The following is a 23,473-nucleotide window of genomic DNA, read 5'->3' on the forward strand; positions in this document are numbered from 1 at the left end:
ATACCCAACAGTAATATTTGTATTTTTTTAATGATTTAATTAGATTTCTACCCCCCGCCCCTTGCCAGCAAGGCAGTTGCGAGAACGTAGACAGGCTTTTGATCTACAGCGCATGCGCAAAAGTAAAAGCCTCCGGGGGCGAGAGAGGTGTAGAAGAGCGCATGCTCACCATTGCGGCCACCGTCGCTGATCAACAAGAGATAGGCGGAGAGACGATTGACGCATGCGCAATCACAGCGGGCGCTCTCCGCGTTCTTTCTCAACGCTTGCGCCTGCGCAGTAGCGTCCAAGCGGTTGCTAGGAGATCAGTGACCCTAGTGATGGAGCCGGAATAAAGTAGGTGGGGGGCAGAGAAGGGGCAGGTTAGTTAGACGGAGTGGGGGGAGCCCCTCTGAGTCCTTCCAGGGGGCGACTGATCTGCCGATCCCCCCTATGTGGGCCTCCCTCCCCTCGCAGAGGCAGGCGGAGGTCCCCCACCCCAGAAGGAAGGCCAATGGGAGGGTACGTAACAGGGGGTTATACAATAATAAACAGTCGAGGGGGGTGGGTCTTATATTGGCAGGGAACAGGGAAGGGGGGTTACAACGTTTTGTTCACACTAAACACGTTGGGGCCTGGAGTTCTCCCGGAATGACAGCTGATCTCCAAGGCGCAGAGCGTCTGCTGGAATGATATCACGTTGAGAGGCTTTATAGGAGGCATTTGCAAAAATAGGTGTATTTACTTTTCAGTATCATTAGCGAGGTATGATAGGAAGAGGCTGCTTCATTCAGACACATTTTTGCATAAGGTCTGCGGTCCGTGATTTTGCAAAAATATCCAATTTCCAAAGAAGGATGGGTTGACTTTTGTTTCATGTGCTTCTGGCTAGCTCAAGCGGGGAGGATGCCACACAAGGTTGGTTTTATCGTTATAAGTTCATCGGGACATGAAGATGGCTTCAGTGCAAAAGAACTGATGGTCCACGCACCAACTGTCAATGGATGGAGATCACCAAGGTACTGGAAGCGAAAGCAATGTGGGGAATGCATTGACCCCTATTTCAGATGCTGTCAGGTTCGTGGGGTCCGGAAATATCTTTGGATGGGGTCTCTTAACCTTCTGAGAATTTCATCCTTTACTTTTTTAAAAAAGCCAATTTCCCCTCTCATAATGGCTAGATGTTAGATGTATGAATCCACTCAGTGACCAGCCCTGAATTTATTGAATTGAACACCATTCTTTGCAGAAGCCAGTTCTGATCTATCACACAATTCCCTACAGTATAACCCCTCTGGATCCAACCCCCAACCTGCCCCTTCCCATGTAATGCAAAAGCGGGGAAAGTGCGTGAAAGCGAAAGGCCGGATGGGAGATAGTGAGCCATCTGGCCGAGACAACTAGAAGTGCCTCGGTTATCTAAGGACCAAGCAGACAGGAGGGAAAGGAAAATAGCACAGAACATAGACGCCCCTTTCGGGTAACCAGGGCCTAGCATTGATCACCCAGAGCCAACCTAATGTTAAGAGAGGTTTGAAATATGTTGGGAAAGTGTTAGGATAAAGGATACTCCCAAAAATGAATTCAAAAAAATATATACACGTGAAACTAACTTTCTTTTGTAGTTGATTTTGTCTGGCATTTGTATTGTCTGTTTCTAATGAGAAAAGAGAAGACAAGTTTTGTGATACCTGGCTGTTCATGAATATATTTATTGGGGCCAATGGCGTGCTGGCAGTGACACTAAAGATGAAACTTGCTGTCTTCATCAATCTGTCCCCCACCCCCTCATCTGTAATCTGAGCTTCTGGGTAACATAATAGACCAGCTAAGGATTTGGACTGATGCAGCACTTCCATGTGTCTTCCAGGCTCTGCCAGTATCCCCAAGAGATTGTCCTTCAGATGGTGGAGCGATGTAGAATTCGGAAACTGCAGCTGCTGGCTCACCAGTACATGATTTCCAGCAAAATTGAGTTCTATATCAGCGATAACCTACCTGAGTACTTTGCGCCCCACAAGTCTGAGAGGTTTCGAAGACTTGGGTAAGTCTCCCTGAATCACAAACGTGCCAGTTCACATATCTGTGTTTCACCGACCTAAGCACAGCAGTTGTTTAGAGCTGGAGGATATCATGAGCATTGGCCACACTGGACTGGCACAGCTGAGGTGCAAGAGTAGTCAGTGTGTGATGATTTCTGGTGGTCCAAATGGATTTACAGTTCCAGCAGGCTGCTAATACAAGCATGGACCAGTTCCTGAGGTTACCTTGTGTTCTGTATGTAGTGTAACATGACATTTGTGGAGGGAAGCTGCCATCTGGAAGTACCCTTTCTAGAAGCAGTGGAAGCAGGAGTACTTGAGGATAGCTGAGATCTGATTTCCCCAAATGAGAGTCAATCATACAGTGAAACATAGTTTTATTTGAGGTCTGCTCTATTCCAGCAACTCTGTTGAATTGACTGGATCGTAAAATGTAACATGTAACATTTTCTCTGCCTCCGTTCCAGTTATGTCTCTCTCTCAGACAACAAGAAGACGAGCTTCAAAGCCCGAGAACTGAAATCTGTCTACGTGGATGCAGTTGGCCAGTACCTTAAGTTGACTTTCCACAAGAACTATGTCAATAGGTACAACTTGTACAGTCAGGTGAGATGTTTGGGGAATTCGTCTAGTCTTCCAAAAGGTTGTTGTTGCAAACATCCTTCAGCCGACAAAAGGCTGAAGTATGTTAATGCTCAGTACAGATGGAATTGGGAGCCTTTATGTTAAATGTGTTTTGTGTGTTTTTTCCCTCTTCCTTTAAGTAGTTGTAAGTCTTTTAAGTTTTTAATGATAAAAACTGTTAGTCTAAAAAAATGAAGAAAAGAAGTCAGGTTGAGACTTCATCAAATATAAAGGCTGCAGGACAACGATTTTCAGTCTTGGAGTTCTCAGAAGCACCCTTCCTCTGCTAACTAAAAACAATTCTGTAATGTAACAAATTCTGCAACTCTACTGGTATGCTTTTCAGGGCTAAGATTTTCTTGCTGCCAAATGTAAGTCTTTGCTTTTGGAACCCTATTCCTACCTCTTTGTCTTTTCCTTTGGGTTCTAGGTGGCTCTCGTAGCGGTAAACATAATTGGCGAAGCAGCAGACCACAGCAATAACTTCGCTCATGTAAGTGGATTAAATAATGGAATGAAGGAAGTGTTTCTTCTGATGCTTTCTGTTAGACAGAGGTGCAGGGACAGTCCGCTTTGCTGCTGGCTTCATTTTGGCAAGGGCACTTCTCTCTTGGAGTCGTAAATCTAAAAACACTTTCACCCAATCTTGAGCTTACTTTCTACAGCCCTGAGCCAGGTGGCCCAGACTAGCCCCATCTTGTTAGATCTTTGTGGAAGCTAAGCAGGATCAGCCCTGGTTAATCCTTGGATGGGAGACTGCCAAGGAAGTCCAGGGTCGCTTCACAAATGCAGGCAGTGGCAAACCACCTCTGTCTCTTGCCTTGAACCCCCATGAGGTCACCAGAAGTCAGCTGGAACTTGACAGCACTTTGCATACACAGAGAGAGAGATCTCAACAAGTAAAAATTTCACTTTTGTTAGTTCGACTTGGTTTGTTGTCTATTTTAAATCCATTCTGTTTTAACTGTTACTTATGATTTTTAATTGTTTTATTCTGTACACTGTCCAGATCCCTTCAGGGGTGGGCAGTATAGTAAATCAAATAATAAATAAATAAATAAAGTCAAGTGCATATCCCTGTAACCTTCTCCCTACAACACACAACTGGAAAGGATCTGTGGGTGTGTTCAAAGGCGCACTTTCAGCTCACACAGAAGTCCCAGGAAACTTGACCAGCAGAGTGAATTTGCTCTCTAGAACATTTCCCAGAATCCTTTGCCTTGAAAAGAGGTTCTGTGGCAGTCCAGTCATTGTGAAAAGTTTTCTGTTGAATACCAATAGCCATCCAAGAATGACGAGGTCTGATCTGTTAACAAAACTTTATGTGGTGATTTCTTTGTCTTTCAAAAGACTTCAAGAGATAAACTAATCGACCATTACCTCGGGAACAATCCAGATGACTCGGCCTTAGAAGGAACATTCATGGGGTAAGAACATTCCTCCTGCCACAGTTTCATCCCTTCACACTCTCCAGGGGTTAAATCGGTCACACTTGCCTAAGAAGCTGTTATGAGGTAGAGAAGCGCTGTGCCATTGAAAGGGAGGGCTATGTATTAACGTGCGGCTCCCAAAAATACTCTTCTCCCTTTCCTCCCCAGGAAGTCAGATTCCATTTCTCCCCTGGATGATTTGGCTTTTGACATGTACCAAGACCCAGAGGTGGCACAGATAATTCGGAAGCTGGATGAGAAAAAATACGAAGCAGTGCGGCACGAGCATTACGATCATGCCAAGAAACTCAAGCAAGCCATTGCGGACCTGCAGAAGGTACTGCCAGAAAGGCATGATTTAGGTCTCGGAGGGGTTTGGTGCCAGAGTGGAGCAGCAGGAGGCCATGGTTGGTCCTGGTCCTTTACAGTAGGGAGGCCTCTGGAAATCTGGGAAAGAGGGTTTCTAGCTTGAGGGAAGGAAGCTTATATTCTGAAGCAGGCATCCTTAACCTTCTTTGAGCCTATGGGTACCTTTGGAATTGTGAAACTGGATGGTGGGGGCAACCCAAAACGACTGCTACAAGAGCTGTGCCCAGCCACCAAATATGCAGCTGGTGCAGATGGATCTTGCTGCTAAAAACCAGCATGGTGTAGTTAAGAGCAAGTGGATTCTAATCTGGAGAACCGAGTTTGATTCCCCACTCTGCCACTTGAGCTGTGGAGGCTTATCTGGTGAACCAGATTAGCTTGTGCACTCCAACACATGCCAGCTGGGTGACCTTGGGCTAGTCACAGGACTTCAGAGCACTCTCAGCCCCACTCACCTCACAGGGTGTTTGTTGTGGGGGTGAGGAAGGGAAAGGAGATTGTCAGCCCCTTTGAGTCTCTTTAAAGGAGAGAAAGGGGGGATATAAATCCAAACTCTTCTTCTTCTAAATGGGATGAGATCTGGATGGGGCTTTCAGAAGTGCGGGCAGTGATGGTTCTTCCAGTGTTTGGGTACTGGTTGTGTTTCAAAGTTTAGTATGTCACTGTTTTTCTAGCCTGGGGAGGGGAAGCAAAAGTAATCTGAATCTGTCCCCCTTCCAAATTTTCAAAGAAGAAATTGTGGAACATATTTACCCTGTGTTTGGAAAGGAAAGATACTCATACAGAGGACAGAGGCAAAGGACAGAGGCTCACACAGATGTTATACTGCATGAATGTTCTGCCAGTCTCTTGACTGTTTAAAAAGGTTTTTTTTTAATTATCAGAACCAGAAGCCTTTCACGTATCTCCTATTCTGCACGTGTGAAGACCTTCCTATTGTAAAATTTGAACAGTATAAGTCCTAAGACAAGCATGCTTATTTCCCATTTTTTCAGCCCCAAAACTCACTTCTTGTGATGTTAGAAAGGAAGGTTTTGCCTTTGGCAGTGACTACAGAGCTCCTGTATTTCAGGTTGGTGAGCGGCTGGGCCGTTATGAGGTAGAGAAGCGCTGTGCCGTTGAAAGGGAGGACTACGATCTTGCCAAGCAGAAGAAGCAACAGATGGAGGAGTATCGCTTGAGAGTTTACCAGCAGCTGGAACTCCATAACCTCCTCGATCCGGATCTGACGGTAGGCAACAATGTCAGGTACGGCCCCAGCCATAAATGTTTAGTTGCTGTAGTTCAACGGTTGCTCTTGTTCATTCATTCACCTGTTACCTCCTTGCATTCCAAAGGGGTTGTTAACAATTTTCAATTCTCCAGATGCTGGGAGAAATAGGAATGTCATAACACTTCCTATCAGAAATATCAGACAATCTGCACTTAGGAAGAAAATTCCATTCTGGGGTGAGGGAGAGCCACCTAAAAATTGCCCTGGTCGCTGCTGACACTGTTCACATGAGCGATTGCTGGAAGCTCCAACAATTAGCACATAGGTCCTTCTGACGGGCTTTCAGGTGGACAGGTCCCAAGGCATGAAAGGCTAGAGAGTTTGGAGAATTGGGGCACGTGGCAGAAAGGGTCTTGTGCTATGGCAAAACTGTTTGTTTGGGATCGGCATCCAGAAATCTCACTTGACGCAGAAATCTCACTGGTTGCCACTCCCGCTCTTGTTAATTCAGATCCGAAGGCCTGACTTCCCCCTGGAGCCCGTGGTTTACCCTGCCACCTCACCACAGCAAAAGAAGACCGTGCCTTCTCCTCAGCGGGACAAGACGGAAGCAGATAACCCGGAGCCCGTGCCACCTGAAAAGCCACCAGAAGCTGTTTCTCCAGAGTCTGAGCACTCCATTCCTCAACACATTTTCTCTCCTCCTGTAGCCCAGGGACTCATCTCACCTGAGGCTTTCCCAAAGATAAGTGTGAGTGGGTTTTAAAAAAAAACTTTTTGTGTCCATATTGAAGGTCTCAATATCTTGGTACATAGCTTGTAATGTACTCTTGTCTGTCCTGCGTTTTGTGGCTTTTCTGCCATACATCCAATATTTGCAAATTTTGAGTAGCTCAGCAACTCTTCCATTCCAAGGTCTCTCCTCTTTGCAAAGATCTCTCCTCTAGGCAAAGATTGCATTACTGCCCCGATGTCTCTAACCAGCAGGTGGTCCCTTCTTCCCCTGTTACCTCTGTAGTCTTGCTGAATACAATAGAATGGCTTAGCAACCCCTGAAGGGAGCCTGCAGTGGGAGCAACACAGGCCACAGCACCCTTTTTTCATAAGAACTTCCTTTCCAACTAGGTTGAGTTCCTGCCTTACGATGAGAGGCCGCTTCCAGCTATCCGTAAGCAGCAGGAAGAAGGGTACACCTACTGCGAACCTGAAGTCGAGGAAGATCCCGTCGACACGCCAAGAAGCGGCATCACCGGCGAGCCGGAGCCCTTGACGGAGAAAGCCTTGAGGGAGGCCGGACCAGCTGTTGAAGTCTTTGGGGAAGTCTTGGTAAAGTCACGTGTGTCTTAGCCGAGTGGGCAGGGCATACCTCTTAACATATAGGAGGCACAAGTTCTGAGCTCCCACCTGCCCCCTATAGAGCTCTCTGGTCACAAGGCAGAGAGAAGCTTCTGCCAGAAGCCTGGGGACTCATTATACATACCTGCCTTCTTCAGGCTGTTTTCAGTCCCCAACATCTCTGTTTGGCAGGTCGCCGGGGCCTATTCCAAAACGTGGTCCTACCGGGAGGACGCATTGCTTGCCATCTACAAGAAGATGATGGAGATGCCCACCAGTACACCCAAGGAGGATCTCAAGAATTTGCTCAGGGCTGCCATCTTCCTTGTAGCAAGATCTATAAAAGACATAGTCTCCTCGGTGAGTAAGACCGGAAAGGCATGGCTCTGTGTTGACCTTTTTACATCTCCCGTGAAAGTGTTTCCTTCTAATCCTGTTTTGAATATACCAGCTTGTGGGCATTCTAGCCGTGGCCTATGACGTCTCCCCAACTCAATGCTTTTCCATTTCCCCAACTCATAAAAACCATTCTTCCTCTTACCCACAGATCCTTCCTTTTCTTTTCCCACCCAAAGCTCACCATTCACTTGGACCTTTCTTTGTATCCCAAACCTAAAACTCTCTGGACTCTCCCAAAGCTTTCTCCCCCAATTGCCTGTCCTCAAATGCCTACCTCTCTTTCTTCCTGACACATATTCTTTCATGTATTTGAATTGGTTCTGTATTTGGAAATCTCTTCTGATCTCAGAAGAAGAAGAGTTTGGATTTATACCCCACCTTTCTCTCCTGTAAGAAGATTCAAGGTGGTTTACAAGCTCCTTTCCCTTCCTCTCCCCACAACAGACATCTTATGAGTTAGGTGGGCCTGAGAGAGTTCCAAGAGAACTGTGACTAGCCCAAAGTCACCCAGCAGGAATGTAGGAGTGTGGAAACACATCTGGTTCACCAGATAAGCTTCCACCACTCAGGTGGAGGAGTGGGGAATCAAACCCAGTTCTCCAGATTAGAATCCACTCCAGATTAGAACCACTACACCACGCTGGGATCACAGCAGCCTTCTTCAGCAGTGTCTTTTCTGTGTCTCTTTTGAACGGTAGGTTTTTCAGGCCTCCTTGAAGCTTTTGAAAATGATCATCACTCAGTACATCCCCAAACACAAACTCGGGAAGCAGGAGACGGCTCACTGTGTGGAGAGGGCATTTCCCAACCTCCTTTCCAGGACCGGAGACTCCTCGGCTCGTCTTCGTGTCGCCACCGCCAACTTCATTCAGGTAAGAGGCAGCTGTGTTGCCACCGCCAACTTCATTCATGCAGAAGAATGGATGCCGTCCTCAAGCTGTGCCACTGAGACAGATGTGCTTGGATTCTAGAAGTCACAGAATACTCAGAAATGGCGAAGCTGACGGCGTTACTAAAAAATAATAGTTTGGACAATTTTTCAGACAACTGGAAAACTTTTACGGAGTATCTTTTGAAAAACTATTCAAACAAAGAAGCAGTGGCCGGGTTTGAAATCTAAAGAAAACAGTGGATTGTAATTACCAGAAGGCGTTTAAGAAAAAAACCCCACTGAGTTAATGTTTTAATTATTTGCATGAATCTAGAAGGCAGGACAATGCTGTGGGGAAGCAGGAAAAAAACCCTGCTTCCTGAAAGCATTGAACCTGAAGCAGGTAACCTGTGGGGAAATGACCATGAAGAGATGGCTTTATTTGATGGTCATCTTCCCAAACTCAAAAATATATGGGGAGATAAAGGGCAAAACTAAACCACAAAAATAGCACTTTTGTACGTTCACTAGATCATTTCAGCTTCACCAACTGAGGATCTGGGAGGAAACCAAACTGACGTAAACACAAGCTGCTTGTACATGCAATGGGGAAAAGCCTAAACTTGTAATCTGTGCATTTCCCCTCTCTATTAATCTACTTTGTGGAGGAGAGGATTAATAGGATGGAGTAAAACTAAAGGGCGGGATATAGTCTGCTCATTGGAAGGTCTCAACTCAGATTTCCAGCATTGGAACGGCTGTGCCTTTTAAATTAGTGCAAGCCTGGTCTTTACATGATGTGTTTAATGGTTTTATTCTTCTTTTTAAATTGCTCCCTCCCCCAAGACATTCAGAGGAGTTGAAATCCAGTACAAATCAAAGCAGCGTTTTCAATAAAAGCTTCAACGCGGGGTTGCTAATGAAGTGTTGAGGTTTGAATGAGTGTTTTCATGGGACAGGTCTCTTAACCACTTGCTCATTCGTTCCTGCCTTCAGGAAATGGCGCTCTGTGCTGAGGTGAAGCCTCTTCAGATTATACCCGCTCACTTGGTGCAGCCGCTGAAGTCCAATTCCCCGACGCATCTGGCTATGAGCCAGACGGACTTAGTGGAACGCTTGCTGAGAGATCTTGGAACGGAAAACACCGGCTTCACTGTCGATAATGTCATGAAGGTAGGGATCTGAGCTGCCGCAGCTTATTTATCCAGCCTAGGGGTTTGGGCCAGGTAGCAGCGCTTCCCCTGCAAAAGGATTTAAACCCGCCCTGCCTTCGCTTTCGATTTACTTCAGCCTAAGATGTCAGGCCTTAAAACTGCTCCTGAAAAAATACATTCAGCCACAAGGAAGGTCCAGGAAGGTGTGGATTAATTCACGTATCGTCTGTCAAGACAACACACTTTTTTGTGTGGAGGAGGTAGAGCACCAGCTCATAGATACTCCACAGAGAGTGTTTCCCTGGCAGAGACTGTGGTTTGCCAGCTCTGGGACAAAAAAATAGGTGTTTGTTTCAGGGCAAAAAAAAAAGCACTTTTGAACCACTTTTAGCATCCTTAAAAGATCTGACATCTTTCCTCACTCGTAGTTTGCAACAGTGACTCTGGAGCACCGCGTGTACGAGGTCCGAGAAACAGCCATTCGGATCATTTTAGACATGTACCGGCAGCATCGAGCTGTCATCCTGGATTACCTTCCTCCTGATGACGCCAACACCCGCAAGAACATTCTCTACAAGACGCTCTTTGATGGATTTGCTAAAATAGACGGCAGACTCACAGACGTTGAAGCGAAGGTAGGCCCAAGGGGCTTTGGCAACTGTGTACTGTGGTTCTTTTAGGGACTGTCCGATTTATTGACCATTGTACCAGGACCTAACAGTGGGTTAGATTTCATCCCAGGGGCCTGTTATAAATGCAATGGACAGATGTGGAGGGGGTTAGCAGTTGTAGTTCTGCAGCTCCAACCCTGCACAACCCCCACCTTCCTTCAGTTCCCTTCTCTCAGGCAAGATAAATGACACAAGTCCATGCAAACTTACTGGCACCCAAGCTTGCCTAGGTGACAGTCTGAGAACATTCAGCATCCCATCTCTGTGCCAGCTGTCTTCTGGAGCTCTGTTGCCTGAAACCGGGATGAGCAAGTTCTGCGAGCGGCTGCAGTCCTGAAGGTTGCTCTGCCTTCAGCTGTGTGTTGTCTTGACAGGCGCAGAAAAAGATGGCCACAGAGGAGTCTGAGAAACAGAAGAAAGATGAGATCAAAGCTTTGCAAGGTCAGCTGGCAGCACTGAAGGAGATGCAGAATGACACCCCAAAGGTATCTGACTGTCCTCCTCCCTGAAAACCCTTTGGCTGCTTTATCCTTTCAGGAAGTGGGGAGAAGGAGGCTGGGGAGAGAACATTTTTCCGAGAGAGGTGGAAGTGGTTTGAGAACTGTCTTAGCTCCTCGTCTGGTGTGAAACAGGTCTCGGGACACTTTGGATACCTGTTTGACTAGACACAGCAGCAGGGTCCCAAATGAACCTGGGCTTGCTCCATGATGCCTTTAAACGCATTTCAGTCTCTTTAGCCTTAGGGACCTCACTACATGATATATTTTCCCCCTGGTATGTTCCCCATGCCAGATCCCAGAAGTGTGCTGGGAGTTCTGCAGTTCCCCCTGTTCACGGCGACAGGATTCTGATCAAAACGGTGGTGCGTAAGACAGAGAGACTTCAGACCACCTCCATTTCTCAGCGCTGTTTTCCCAACCTGAACCTAATCCAGGAGCCGCTATTTGCTCTGATGGGGAAACTGACATGTCACCCTACCGTGTTTCCCCGAATATAAGACATTGTCTTATATTAATTTTTGCTCCCAAAGATGTGCTATGTCTTATTTTCAGTGGATGTCTTATTTTTCCTGTGTTCTGTTCGTCGGGCATGCTTCCAAACAAAAACTTTGCTATGTCTTACTTTCAGGGGATGCCTTATATTTCGCACTTCAGCAAAACCTCTACCATGTCTTATTTTTCGGGGATGTCTTATATTAGGGGAAACAGGGTAACAGTGAGCGCATTAACACCTGGCCAAGGACAGGCTGGCCGCCTTGGGCTGCTTGAAGTCAGGAAAACAGCATAAGGGGAGTGGACTTCCATGCCTCTTTCTCATGAGTTCTAGCCATGATCTGACTTGAACCCCCTGCTCTAGAGAAACCCGGGGCTCTCAGACAACCTCCATTACCTGACTTGGGGATGTACTTGGGAAGAAAAGTAGCCTGTCGTTAGGCCCTCGCGTTTAGCCAGGTGGAAGGCAAAAGTGAATCCATAGAGAATACAAATCCATAGAGAATACACTGGACTGGAGATGCCATAGGATTGGGTGTGAAAAGTTGTGTGCCTCCCTCTGAGCTGTTACAGCTTGCATTGCTCAGAGAGGGTCGCTGATTTGGGAGCTTAATCTTTTCAGGATTTTATTTTTTTTTTAGGAAAAAGAAAATGATTTGCAGAAGTCCAGGAATCAAGGTAGAGGTGTATTTTTAATGCTCTTATCAGCCATACGGTATTTGTGAAGAGATGTAAAATGAACAGAGTGTTAGAATCATAGAGTTGGAAGAGACTCCAACCCCTTGCAATACAGGAACACACAATCAAAGCACTCCTGACAGATACTCAGGTTTGTGCCTCTAAGAAGGGTGCCGGGGGGGTGGGGTGGGGGGCTAAAGTCACACAGTGACTTTTGTAGCTGAGTTGGAATTGACTTAAGTTGGAAGTTGGAATTGATTTCAGTCAATTCAGCAGCCTGAATAACCCAAACTTGTTAGAGCTTGGAAGCTAAGCAGGGTTAGCGTTAGATGGGAAATCAACGAATTCCAGGGTTGCTATGCAGAGGCAGACAATGGCAAACGACCTCTATTCAACTCTTGCCTTGAAAACCCACAATGGGGTTGCGACTTGACAGCGCTTAATAATTTATTATTGCCCTGACCTGTACCGCCCAGGCTAGTCCGATCTCAGAAGCTAATCAGGGTCAGCCCTGATTTGTTCATGGATAGAAGATGGCCAAGAAAGTCCTGGGTTGTGAAGCAGAGGCAACCACCTCTGCTTACCTCTGACCTTGAAAACACTATGTGTGGACGTCATGAACCAGCTGTGACTTGATGGACCCTCATATAAAGAAGTCCAGTTTTCTACCCATACTGGTTCATGCAATAAAACTGCAAGAGGATCCCAAGAATCATATAGTCCAGCCTCCTATATAACATTCTTTATTACAGCATCCCCAACAAATGGATGCCCAGACTCTGCTTCAAAGCCCTTCTCAAATTTGTCCTGCTGCCCTGTCTTATATCTCCTGTCTTATACATTTGATGTTTGGTTTAGGAGAAGTGAGATCCACAAGGGGGGGAAAAGAGCTTAGCTATGTATCTGTTGAGTGAAAGTACTGGTAAGGATTCAAAATAAAATAGTTTCATCATTTGTTTCCTTTTTAAAAAGGAGAACTCACCAAAAAAGCCCCTTTGCCTGCAACAACTGAGATTCCTGATGACCATTCCTCAGTTGCAAATTATCTTGACAAGTGAGTAAAAACAACACCATCGGCAAATTGAAAGCACAAAGAGCACGCAGCCGGGGAGACCAAAACTAGTAAGGGATAATTTACAGGATCAAAAGCCTGTGGTTTCTGCAAAAGGGGCATGCCAGAAGAAACAGACTTGGAGGAAACCTTGCAAAAATGTGTCAGTTTTCCTCTAGACAGGCAGATCTGAGGCCCCTTCCGCACATGCAGAATAATGCACTTTCAATCCACTTTTAATGCACTTTGCAGCTGTTTTTTTACTGTGTGGAATAGTAAAATCCACTTGCAAACAAAATCCACATGCATTATTCTACATGTGCGGAAGGAGCCCAAGATGGCTACCGGAATTGTCTTTAAAAATTGTTTGTCAGCTCATAATATTGATGCAGAACGTGTACTGGGGAGATGGCGTTTCCATGGCCAGGGAAATCAATTTTGACATCAACCTTTTTTTAACATCCAAAAAACACTGAATGTCTTTCATTCTGGCCCCTTCCACGCATGCAGAATAATGCACTTTCGATCCACTTTCACAATTGTTTGCAAGTGGATTTTGCTATTCTGCACAGTAAAATCCAGCTGCAAAATGCATTGAAAGTGGATTGAAAGTGCATTATTCTGCATGAGCAGAAAGGGCCTCTAAGATAAAGTAGCAGCTTTTAAAAAATATTTTCTGCAAATATTTTTTGTGAGTCTCTGCGGCACCAAAATAAATTTTGGTCCAGAACTACAAAGGTGTAGGAATGTGAAGTCTTGACTTGGGCAGCGTAAAGAGGGGGAAAGAGAGATGTTCCTGCCTTCGCCAGTAGTGTGTCTTGACCTCGGCCTTTGTCTTTCTTCCACTCCAGCCTCTGCATTTTTTGTGGTGAAAGGGATGAATCCTTCACAGAGGAAGGTCTGGATCTCCACTACTGGAAACATTGCCCCATGTTAACAAGGTGTGACCACTGCAAACAGGTAAGACCTTTGTCCTTTTGCCAGGCTTCCAGGAACATTCAAGAGGGCTTTTGGTGGGGGTGGTGTTGGCTCTTCTCCTCGGCTCTGGCCTGACACTCTTTTGTTTGCCGGTTTCTCGGTTTCTTGTGCAGGTTGTGGAGATTGCCAGCTTGACTGAGCACTTGCTCACCGAATGCGACAGGAAGGACAGCTTCGGCAAGTGTGCCCGCTGCTGCGAAGCCCTGCCCAAGGACGAGCTGCTTAGACATGTCAAGGGGAAAGTGTGCAACCGTAAGTGCCCCTGACTCGGAAGCGTCAAGAGGACAGCACAGTCTGACAGTTAGCACCACAGGCTGGGGAGCTGTTTCTCAACTGATGGGCTGGGCAACCCATCACTCCGACCCTGTTGCTCATTGGTCGCAGTGCGGGTCCTCTCATCCCTTCCTAGGCACATGTTTTGAAGGGCAGGCAGGTGGCAGAAGAACGTTCATTTGGCTGGGGACTCTATGATCTTTAAAGAATCCAGACCTGTCCAAAATGATCTCTGGCCAAGAACTGTAAGAAGAAGAGTTGGATTTATATCCCCCTTTTCCATCCTGCAAGGAGACTCAAAGGGGCTTACAGACTCCTTTCCCTTCCCCCCCTCACAACAAACACCCTGTGAGGTAGGTGGGGCTGAGAGAACTGTGACTAGCCCAAGGTCACCCAGCTGGCGTGTGTTGGAGTGCACAGGCTAATCTAGTTCCCCAGATAAGCCTCCACAGCTCAAGTGGCAGAGCGGGGAATCAAACCCAGTTCTCCAGATTAGAGTGCACTTGCTCTTAACCACTAGGCCACTGCTGCGTGGCTACGTGTACATGGTTGTCCTTCAGGAGCCTAAGAACCAGTTTACTTATTTTTCAGAGCTGAAGTAGTAGAGTTATTGACTGTATTGCTTCCAACTGAAGGAGGGGGGGGCTGTATTTTGTCATGTTTCCGCCATGCTGTAAAAACAACTGCCAACAGTTAACTGGATTTAATGGAGCCTCCGCACTGATGTTCCAGCTCCCACTAGGAGCTTTTATGGGAAACTTTTATGGGAAATGTTTAGAAGTTAGGTCTGCAATAACTGTGACGTTTTTGTTTATGGGTTGAGTGCTTTTCTCTTACTGCTAAAATGACCCGGCCAGCCTCTGCATTTGCTGGCATGCTGAACTTCAGTAACTTTTTTTTTTAATGAATTAACCACCGAAGGATTTCTACAAAGAGCACATCTCTGAAAGCACTCTATCCAGATGTGTTCACTTAAAAACAACTGGGCTGAGACCAATGCCCTCTACTGGGTAAAATCTGTTTGGTGCTGGGTTGGAAGAATGGGTAGGTTACTTGGAGATATCCACAGCCATCCGTTGTGCAGAAGGATACCAAAAAAGGTTTTTTTGGCTAGGCAGTTTCCTTCCTTCCCCACTGAGGGGTCACAGCAGCAGTAGTGGTCTCTATTTTTTTTTAAGATTGCCGAAATCTAAGTGCAAAGTGACAGGTGTGGACAGGTTTTACATGTCTCTGATTTCTCTCCCTCCTCTTTCCAGCTGCCAAACCTGAGAAAGTGGCCAATCACTGTCCATTGTGCCATGAAAATTTTGCTCCGGGAGAGGAGGTGAGAATGAATTCAGGCTTAGGGGAAGGAGGGAGCCTTTTCTTAAGAGAATTCTCCACTACAACATCTAACAATGACTCCTGGGCTTGTCGGGCTGGTCCCAATACCATTATTGGCCAAAACAGGAAGTTGAAAACTGCCAGAATATTGACAGAAGCCCTCTGGCCATGCAGGCTGCATCCTCTTCTAAGCCTAAGTGGCCAGAGAAAGACCAGCAACCTGACTGGTTGTGGTGGGTTTTCCAGGCTGTGTGGCCGTGGTCTGGTGGATCTTGTTCCTAACGTTTCGCCTGCATCTGTGGCTGGCATCTTCAGAGGTGTATCACAGAGGGAAGTCTGTTACACACTGTGGCACAGTGACAGTGACACAGTGTGTAACAGACTTCTCTGTAATACATCTCCAAAGATGCCAGCCACAGATGCAGGCGAAAAGTTAAGAACAAGATCTACCAGACCATAGTTACGCAGCCCGGAAAGCCCACAACAACCAATTGTAGATAACGTCTTCCTTTGGCATATGCCTGTCCCCTTGGAGAACGAGAGTGGCATGTGCCAGAATGAAGATGTACATAGTTCTGTACCACACTGCTTTTTAATTGAGAGTCACACCCCAGGTCTTTTGCATTCGTTTCGGGCTCAGCTGCGTCGAGCCCTGAACGTAACTTTTCGTCACATGAACCCGTCATCGTGTTGGTGGGCTACATCATCACCCAGTCTGATTCTGTTTCCCCTTTCAATCACAGGCCTGGAAGGTGCATCTGATGGGCAAAGACGGCTGCTGCGTGAACCCAAGGCGGTTGCCCGCCTTGAATAAGAGCTTGCCATCACATCCCGTTCCTGGTATGGCATCCCTCAAGGGTCATTTGCTCAGTGGATCACTGAAAACGTTTGGAATGGCTCCAGTAGATGTCAATACTGCAGGGGTTCCGTGTTTTTAACATTTCCACACCTCTGGGGATTTTGTATCTAACACCCTATGACTGCATGTTTCCCCAGACTGTCCGTAGGAGTTTGCTGTGGTGCTGGGTCCCCACCATTTTCTTTATGGTCATCCCATCATGGAAGCCAGAGGAGTGCTGTGAATGACTTCCAGTGCGAGGGGAGGGGGAGGCCTCGGTGCCCTGCCAAGTTGCTTGCATCTCCCCATGATTAGAGCTACCTGGCAGAAATATCCTATTATGCAGAATAGGAGCCAGTGTCATCTAGTGGTGAAGAGTGGTGGATTCCAATGTGAAGAACTGGGTTCAATTCCCCGCTCTGCCACATGAAGCCGGCTGGATGACCTTGGACCAGTCACAGTTCTCTCAGAACTCTTTCAGCCCCCGCAGAGACAGGCAATAGCAAACTACCTCCGAATGCCTCTTGCCTTGAAAACCCTGAGGGGTTACCATGAGCTGGCTGTGACACCCATGCAAAATAGGAGAGATGCTGTATTTGCATAAATTTGCAAAAACATGCTCAATCAGCAGTTTGCTGGTTTCAGCTTTTCTTGGAGCTGGATTGTTTTGACTGCAGAGTACACACATTTTGGACCGAGGACAGATGCTTCTGCCATATTTACTAGGGCAACGTTAGAGGCGTGTTACAGCTCCCAAGGTTTTGCAAAGAAGAAGAGTTTGGATTTATATCCCCCCCTTTATCTTCTGTAAGGAGACTCAAAGGGGCTTACAATCTCCTTTCCCTCCCCCCCCCCCACTCCCCAGCAAACACCCTGTGAGGTGGATGGGGCTGAGAGAGCTCCGAAGAACTGTGATTAGGCCAAGGTCACCCAGCTGGCATGTGTTGGAGTGTACAGGCTAATCTGTATTCCCCCCGATAAGCCTCCACAGCTCAAGTGGCAGAGCAGGGAATCAAACCCAGTTCTCCAGATTAGAGTGCACTTGCTTTTAATCACTACGCCACTGCTGGCATGGAAAGAGCAGCTGCTGGGATGTTCTTTGCTCTATTGCAAGCTGCTCTGTCTCCTAGTGGAAGAGGGATGTATATTGACCAGTAAGGGATACCGAAGCTGGGGCCAGGCAGACCCTTTTCAGCTGCCCTGTTGATGCCCAGAACCAAAGGTGTGGCCACAAAGGTGGATCATTACCAAAAAGCCCATTTTTTGTAAAATGGGAAAGCAGAGATTCTCAGTCTGCCCACTTTAGATTCCAGGCAGTAACAGTGCTTATTCCTAGGGTGAAGTCTAAATAGGCACCTCCTGCAACTTGGGGGCTCACGGCTCTTGTTCTGATTCACAGGCAGACCCGCAGGAACGACGCTCAACAGATCAGGGCCATCTGGAACAAAGCTCCACTCCCCGTCGGTTGGAAGCAAGATCCCCACCCCGAGAGGCGGCTTGAATAAAAACACTGGCAGAACATATGCAAAGCGATGACGTGACTCTCTTCTTTCCTCCGGCTTTCTGATTCCCGGCTCTGATAGTCTACCTACACGTGATGGCAACTCTCCCACTCCAACCTCAAGCAGTTGGCTCTCTCTGTTTACAGTGGTTTGGCTGTGACTGGCCGGTCCTCTCTGCCCCAAGGATTGCCTCCGTCCACACTTCTACTCACATGTGGGAAGCTACGCGCCAAAAACTCTCTGCACCATTCGAGGGGCCTCGTGCCCATAGGGCTGCCGTTGCCCCAGGCCACCAGTCCCCAGGTTTTCAAGGTACCGAGTAACTTGCCATCCGCTTTGCAGCACCAAATCAGGGAAGTGGAGCCTTTGCTTCTCTCGAGCCTCGTGTTAATTTTCTCTTAAGCGGTGAGCTCCTTTGCGAAAACAGTGTTCAAGCTGGGCTGCCTTCTTTCAGTGGCATTTACCTCCATCTTCTTATCCTAAATCAAAACATTTCCCCATGGCACTGTGGTTTGTAATCGTGATTATTCCCAAGGCATAGACCTTCCCCTAGGATGAGATGCTCCTGTTACTATTTTGTCAACCTCCCCCTCAGCTCTCCTCAATGGCTCCTGTCAACCTTCCACCTGAGGCAGGTGCCTTCTTTCTTCCCTATTGCAAATTCGACATGCCAGATGTACGTGGATCTAAAAACCACAGACATGACAATCGGGGCCATGGCTGGTGGACTGCATCTGTCTTCTTCTCCACTGTGAAGATCTTGTGTTTGTTTTTCCTTGGCTTTTTGTGCACTTGGGCACACCAGGAATCAGCCAAAGGCGTGCACCCGTTAAAAGATTTTTGAAGTTCGATTAAAATCAAGCTCTGAACTTGATTCTGGAGCAATCACAGGGTACAGCTTTTGGCTGGGCTGTACCATTTTAGTTCTTGGGGGGCGATGGTTTGACTCCTCCCATTACAGAACTAGAATGCCTACTGTTTTCCTTAGCATGTTATTTTTAGTATGTACAAGATAATATATATATTTTTATGTCTGAGGGGAGGTTCAGCTACTGAACCCCTTCCCCACACCTGCACACCAATTTGCACAGGCCAGCAAAAGCCGTCCCTGGAACTTGATTGCAGATTCCTGCTCTCAAAAATGGACAGAGATGCCATCCCATTCCATGGCTACTGCAGACAATCACTCTGTGCAGCACATTAGCTGCTAGACACACATGAGGAAATTGGGTGTTTAAAACATGGCATCAAGAGACAACCCTGTCGCCAACTCCACCCCCACCCCCCACCCCCCACCCACCCCGTCGGGAAGCAGAGGAGGGAACTGAGAACATGTTTCTTGTGCTCCCCCACATCCCTGCTCAAAGGGAACTGGGCAGTGCTGCAGTCTTCTAGTCCCAGCCACTCTAGATTTTCCTCCCACCTCAGAACGTGGCTCAGTGGATTTGGCATGGATATGTGGATCCGTGCCAGCCACTTCAATGCAACTTGTTTACAATTAATGAGCATTTCAGTTGCTAAAGGAGAGCACTGACAACGGTCCGGTTTCTACCTTTGCTTACGTAGAGCAACAACGATGCTCAGCTGACCTAGCCATAGCCAAAGGCCATGCGAACTGAACCCTATAATTCACCCCACAGCCCTGGGCAGTGCACCAGTGGACCTTGGCAAACAAGTTGGGTTGCTTGAACTTTTGATTTGATTGTTGGGAAAACCTGAATCCGCACACTGGACCAATTGTGAAAAGGTTGTTACCTTCCAGTTCACACCTTTTGAAAGAATGAGCCAGGTAAACCCTGATTTGTCTTGTTGTATCGCTGTGGAAGGAAAAAAAGGGTTGCTCCAGTGGAAAACTAGAAATAAGGGGGAAGAAACGCAAAAAACTATTGGTACAAGGAGGAAAGAATAATAAATATTTTAGCAGTCCAAATGTTTCTATATGGAATTGCAACACTTTTGTCATTAAAATATTCGTATTTATTGCTAATATATATTACTAAATTTATTACTAAAATATTTATTATATCTTGCTTCATGGCATAGGTAGCTGCTTGCTTCTCCTTGTTTTCAGTCTTATAGGATGTGCCATAGCCGCAGTGATAATCGGCCAACTTTTGAGTTACACAGATCGCTTCAGCATCCCAGTGTGCTGGTGGAAGACATGACAGTGTAGAGTTGCCACACTTTCAGTAAATAGACCATAAGGTTTCACGTTTGTTTCTTCTTTTCCTTCCTGGATTAAAACGCAGGGCATGCTCCCTGACTACCTTTTGCACAGAGTCTTGGATAGCGCCTTGCTTTCTGGGTAGTGGAAAGGCTTCTCGAGTTCCCCTGGGCCTGTAGTGAAAACAATGCCAGGGCATCCTGGTGCACCCTTACTGTGGGGGTGATCTTGCAGAGATGGGAATCCAGGCTCTGCAGAGCCTTCTCGATACAAAGGAGCAACTGCTGCCTGCATCTAAAACAGAAGCTTAGTTTTAAAAGCAAGCTGTAATCTCTCTTACAGTGCACAATTCGTAAAAGGGCTGACTTTTTAACTCTTCCTTGCCAGTTCTGGCATCTTACGGCCTTCCTTCATCACTTTGAGCTTTCCATAAGGATTATTTGCCCCAGGGTCAGGGCTGTTGCGAAGCGTTCTCTCCCCACCTTGCATTGCTTCCCCACCGCATCATGGTGCACTGATGCATTTCCTGGGTTTTCTCCTCTTTTCTCCAATCTTTCCCAAACTTGCTTCACTGTGATGTTTTGAAAAAAAGATCGTAGCAGAGCTAGGAGGGCAAGCGTGTGGGCAGGGAGGTCCAGAACGGCCATCTCAGGGACTGGAGCAGGAAAAATGGGCGGAAACCTGTTGTCCGGAAGCCTCAATATTGCTGCATTGCATGGGAGTTTCTGCAAAAATATAAAAATGACTGCTTTTTGGAAGCCCCTTCTGTCAGCTGGCTGTTGTGGGTTTTCCAGGCTGCACTGCTGTGGTCTGGTAAATCTTGTTCCTATCATTTTTCCTGCATCTGTGGCCGGCATCTTCAGAAGTGTATTACAGAGAGAGGTGTAACACACTTCCCTCTGTGATACACCTCTGAAGATGCCTGTCACAGATGCAGGCAAAACGTTAGGAACAAGATCTGCCAGAGCACAACCATGCAACCCGGGAAACCCACAACAGCCAGTTGAATCCAGCCGTGAAACCCCTTCTATCAGTTCAATGGTAATACCTCCCATTTTTGTGGCGATCATCTAAGATTTACTAGGCTTCATCTCTTTTTTATCACAGTCTCCTAAACATTTCTCAGGAATGGTTTGTGAAGCCCAACCTGTGCAGCACAGGCGCTTCTACAAAACAGCCTTTTTCACCAGTATTGATGTCATTTCCTCCCACGTTTGTTTCTGGGAATCCAGACTAAGGGTACTTCCCACTAAAGTTCGGTCAGAAAATCTGATGACGTTCTGGGCAGCCCAGTGCATTCCGTGTTACACTCCATCATTTTCCTTGTTGTTCACCCACCCTTTCAAGTTTTCCTCCTGGCTTTTCTGCTTCCAACTTTGTTAATTCCTGTCCTGCACATGGCATTTATGAGTTACAAATGGGGGTAGGCTGGGTAGTTCAGCACTGCTTTTCACTTTGCAGACAATGACCTTTTTATGATTTTTATTACAAAATCATGATAAAACACTAAAAAAAAAGAAGAATGGATTTGCCTTCAGAGAGCTTAAATGGTAATACTCAATCTTAGTCCCAAACAAATGACTCATATGTGACATGACTGGCCACAGAGTGAACAGGAGATAATTATATTGGTAAAACTAAGGAGTGAAGGCAGATTGCTCAGAGAAGCTTGCAAAATGGGACTTAACTCCAAGCAGACGTATAGTGGGATCTTGCTGGTGGGGAACAATTTCTGTGGGGATATATTATTGTATTAAAAGCGGTGACCACGAGGCAGAGGTGTCCGAGGAGTTGAGAGACCTTGTCTTTTAATCGTTGATAATTCATTATTTTCAATCTATGCTTCTCAGATTACCGGACAGTGTCATTGATAAGATTAGTCGATGAACTAAAAAAAATATTTTAACAATAATACGGTCCTGCGGTTTTATGGTTTGTTATGGTTATTAAAAGTCTTGTGGGATTCCAGTTATTCTATTCCATTTCTATCTCTGCTTGCTGACCTTTTCAAATGACACCTCTTATGGGAAATTCCAATGTTTTTCCCCAAGCTATTACATTCCCAAGAGTTTCCCGTTAATTTTTGTTTAGTTTTAAGCTCTGGTTTCTAGTAATTTCTAGCTTGTTTTGTGGTTATAGTACTTCCAGGCAGAGAACAGGTCATCCCTCCCATCCATTATTTTGCCACGCTTAGGATAGATTTGGGGACCTGTGTGAGATCACAGTGCCACTCTTGACCACCTTAGTTAAAATTATTGGCCTGTCACTTAGAGAGAGAAGTGTGCTTGCAAGAGTCTGTATGCCACGTGGGAAGGAATTCTGTGGTGTCCCTGGCAAATGCTGGCTCCAGCTAGCAAGGTTTCCCCGTTCTACCTGGCAGTTTCCACCCACCGGTGACACCGCTGCTGTCTTCAAGCTGGGATTTCGAGGCTAAATAAGGCAGCTGGTACAGTTGCAACACAGCCCTTCCAGGGTTTGAACGAAATGTACAAAGGGACAATTTCCTGGATCGCAGCAATGCTGAGTCCAGAGTTCTGCAAATGCCTCTTTTGTTACTTTAGACCATGTTTGTACTCGCTTTTCTCTGATAATAAAAGTCTTTATTTCAACTGGGGTGAATGAAAGTGCATGGTTTCAGGGGAAGAAGCGTATTGTGCTTGCTCTAAGTTGGCCACCAAAGTCCATTCGAATGAGAATCTGCTGAGTTTGGAAGAAGCTCAAGGGCAGGCTTTGAATTTCCAGAGGGAGTGACTGTTTTCCGGGCTGTGTGAAAGTTTTTGCTCCTAACGTTTCGCCTGCATCTACGGCTGGCATTTTCAGAGGCATGCCAGAGTCTGTAGGACCTATAGTGACTTCCTCTTCAGGACGAGATACAACCTGTATTGTCAGAAGGCTTTCACAGCCGGAATCACTGGGGCGTTGTGTGGTTTCTGGGCTATATGGCTGTGTTCTAGTAGCATTTTCTCCTGACATTCCACTTGCATCTTCAGATCTTCTGAAGATGCCAGCCATAGATGCAGGTGACACATCAGGAAAAAAAATGCTACTAGAACATGGCCATACAGCCCAGTAACCACACAACTCCCCAGTAAATACAACCTGCTATGGCCACTTTATAGTCACTTTGCCTTGGAGACCAGATACAATCTAGACAACCTATAGTCACTTAACCTTTGAGACCAGACACAATCTATGGGATCTGTAGGCACTTTATTGTCACTTTCCCTTCAGGATCAGATGTGACCTATATGGTGTAGTGGTTAAGAGCAGGTGGATTCTAACCTGGAGAACCAGGTTTGATTCCCCACTCCTCCACCTGAGTGGCAGAGGCTTACCTGGTGAACCAGATATGTTTCTGCACTCCTACATTCCTGCTGGGTGACCTTAGGCTAGTCACAGTTCTCTCAGAACTCTCAGCCCACCTGCCTCCCAAGGTGTCTGTTGTGAGGAGAGGAAGGGAAAGAAGCTTGTAAGCCACCTTGAGTTTCCTTACAGGAGAGAAAGGTGGGATATAAATCCAAACTTTTATTCTCCTATACAGTCACTTCTCCTTCATGCCCAGATATAACCACAGGACCTATAATCAC

General features: G+C 46.5%; 1 protein-coding gene across 2 annotated transcripts; it reads left to right on the forward strand.

Moving 5' to 3' along the window:
- The first annotated feature begins 242 nt into the window (after window positions 1–242).
- CEP104 (centrosomal protein 104) lies at window positions 243–20,733 on the forward strand. Of its 2 annotated transcripts, none has more exons than XM_048519231.1 (22): window positions 243–336; window positions 872–998; window positions 1,850–2,023; window positions 2,489–2,627; window positions 3,076–3,138; window positions 3,996–4,072; window positions 4,244–4,412; window positions 5,517–5,675; window positions 6,169–6,408; window positions 6,783–6,983; window positions 7,185–7,352; window positions 8,090–8,263; window positions 9,259–9,435; window positions 9,845–10,051; window positions 10,462–10,572; window positions 11,721–11,757; window positions 12,730–12,811; window positions 13,660–13,768; window positions 13,900–14,038; window positions 15,316–15,383; window positions 16,126–16,222; window positions 17,620–20,733. In XM_048519231.1, the coding sequence occupies exons 2-22, from the start codon at window positions 886–888 to the stop codon at window positions 17,754–17,756; spliced, it is 2,841 nt and encodes a 946-aa protein (XP_048375188.1). In that variant the 5' UTR covers window positions 243–336; window positions 872–885; the 3' UTR covers window positions 17,757–20,733. The 2 variants fall into 2 exon arrangements, with proteins under 2 accessions (XP_048375188.1, XP_048375187.1); XM_048519230.1 differs by having other exon boundaries at window positions 291–501.
- Window positions 20,734–23,473: the final 2,740 nt, after the last annotated feature.

The sequence above is a fragment of the Sphaerodactylus townsendi genome, linkage group LG16, assembly GCF_021028975.2.
Source record: "Sphaerodactylus townsendi isolate TG3544 linkage group LG16, MPM_Stown_v2.3, whole genome shotgun sequence".
Lineage (NCBI taxonomy): Eukaryota > Metazoa > Chordata > Lepidosauria > Squamata > Sphaerodactylidae > Sphaerodactylus > Sphaerodactylus townsendi.

Bases quoted from the DNA above. Each gene is read 5' to 3' on its own strand.
- CEP104 (XM_048519231.1), top strand. From the start codon at position 886: ATGCCACACAAGGTTGGTTTTATCGTTATAAGTTCATCGGGACATGAA. The intron at 7,353-8,089 runs GTGAGTAAGACC...TTTGAACGGTAG, and splicing joins TAAAAGACATAGTCTCCTCG to GTTTTTCAGGCCTCCTTGAA. The intron at 15,384-16,125 runs GTGAGAATGAAT...TTTCAATCACAG, and splicing joins ATTTTGCTCCGGGAGAGGAG to GCCTGGAAGGTGCATCTGAT.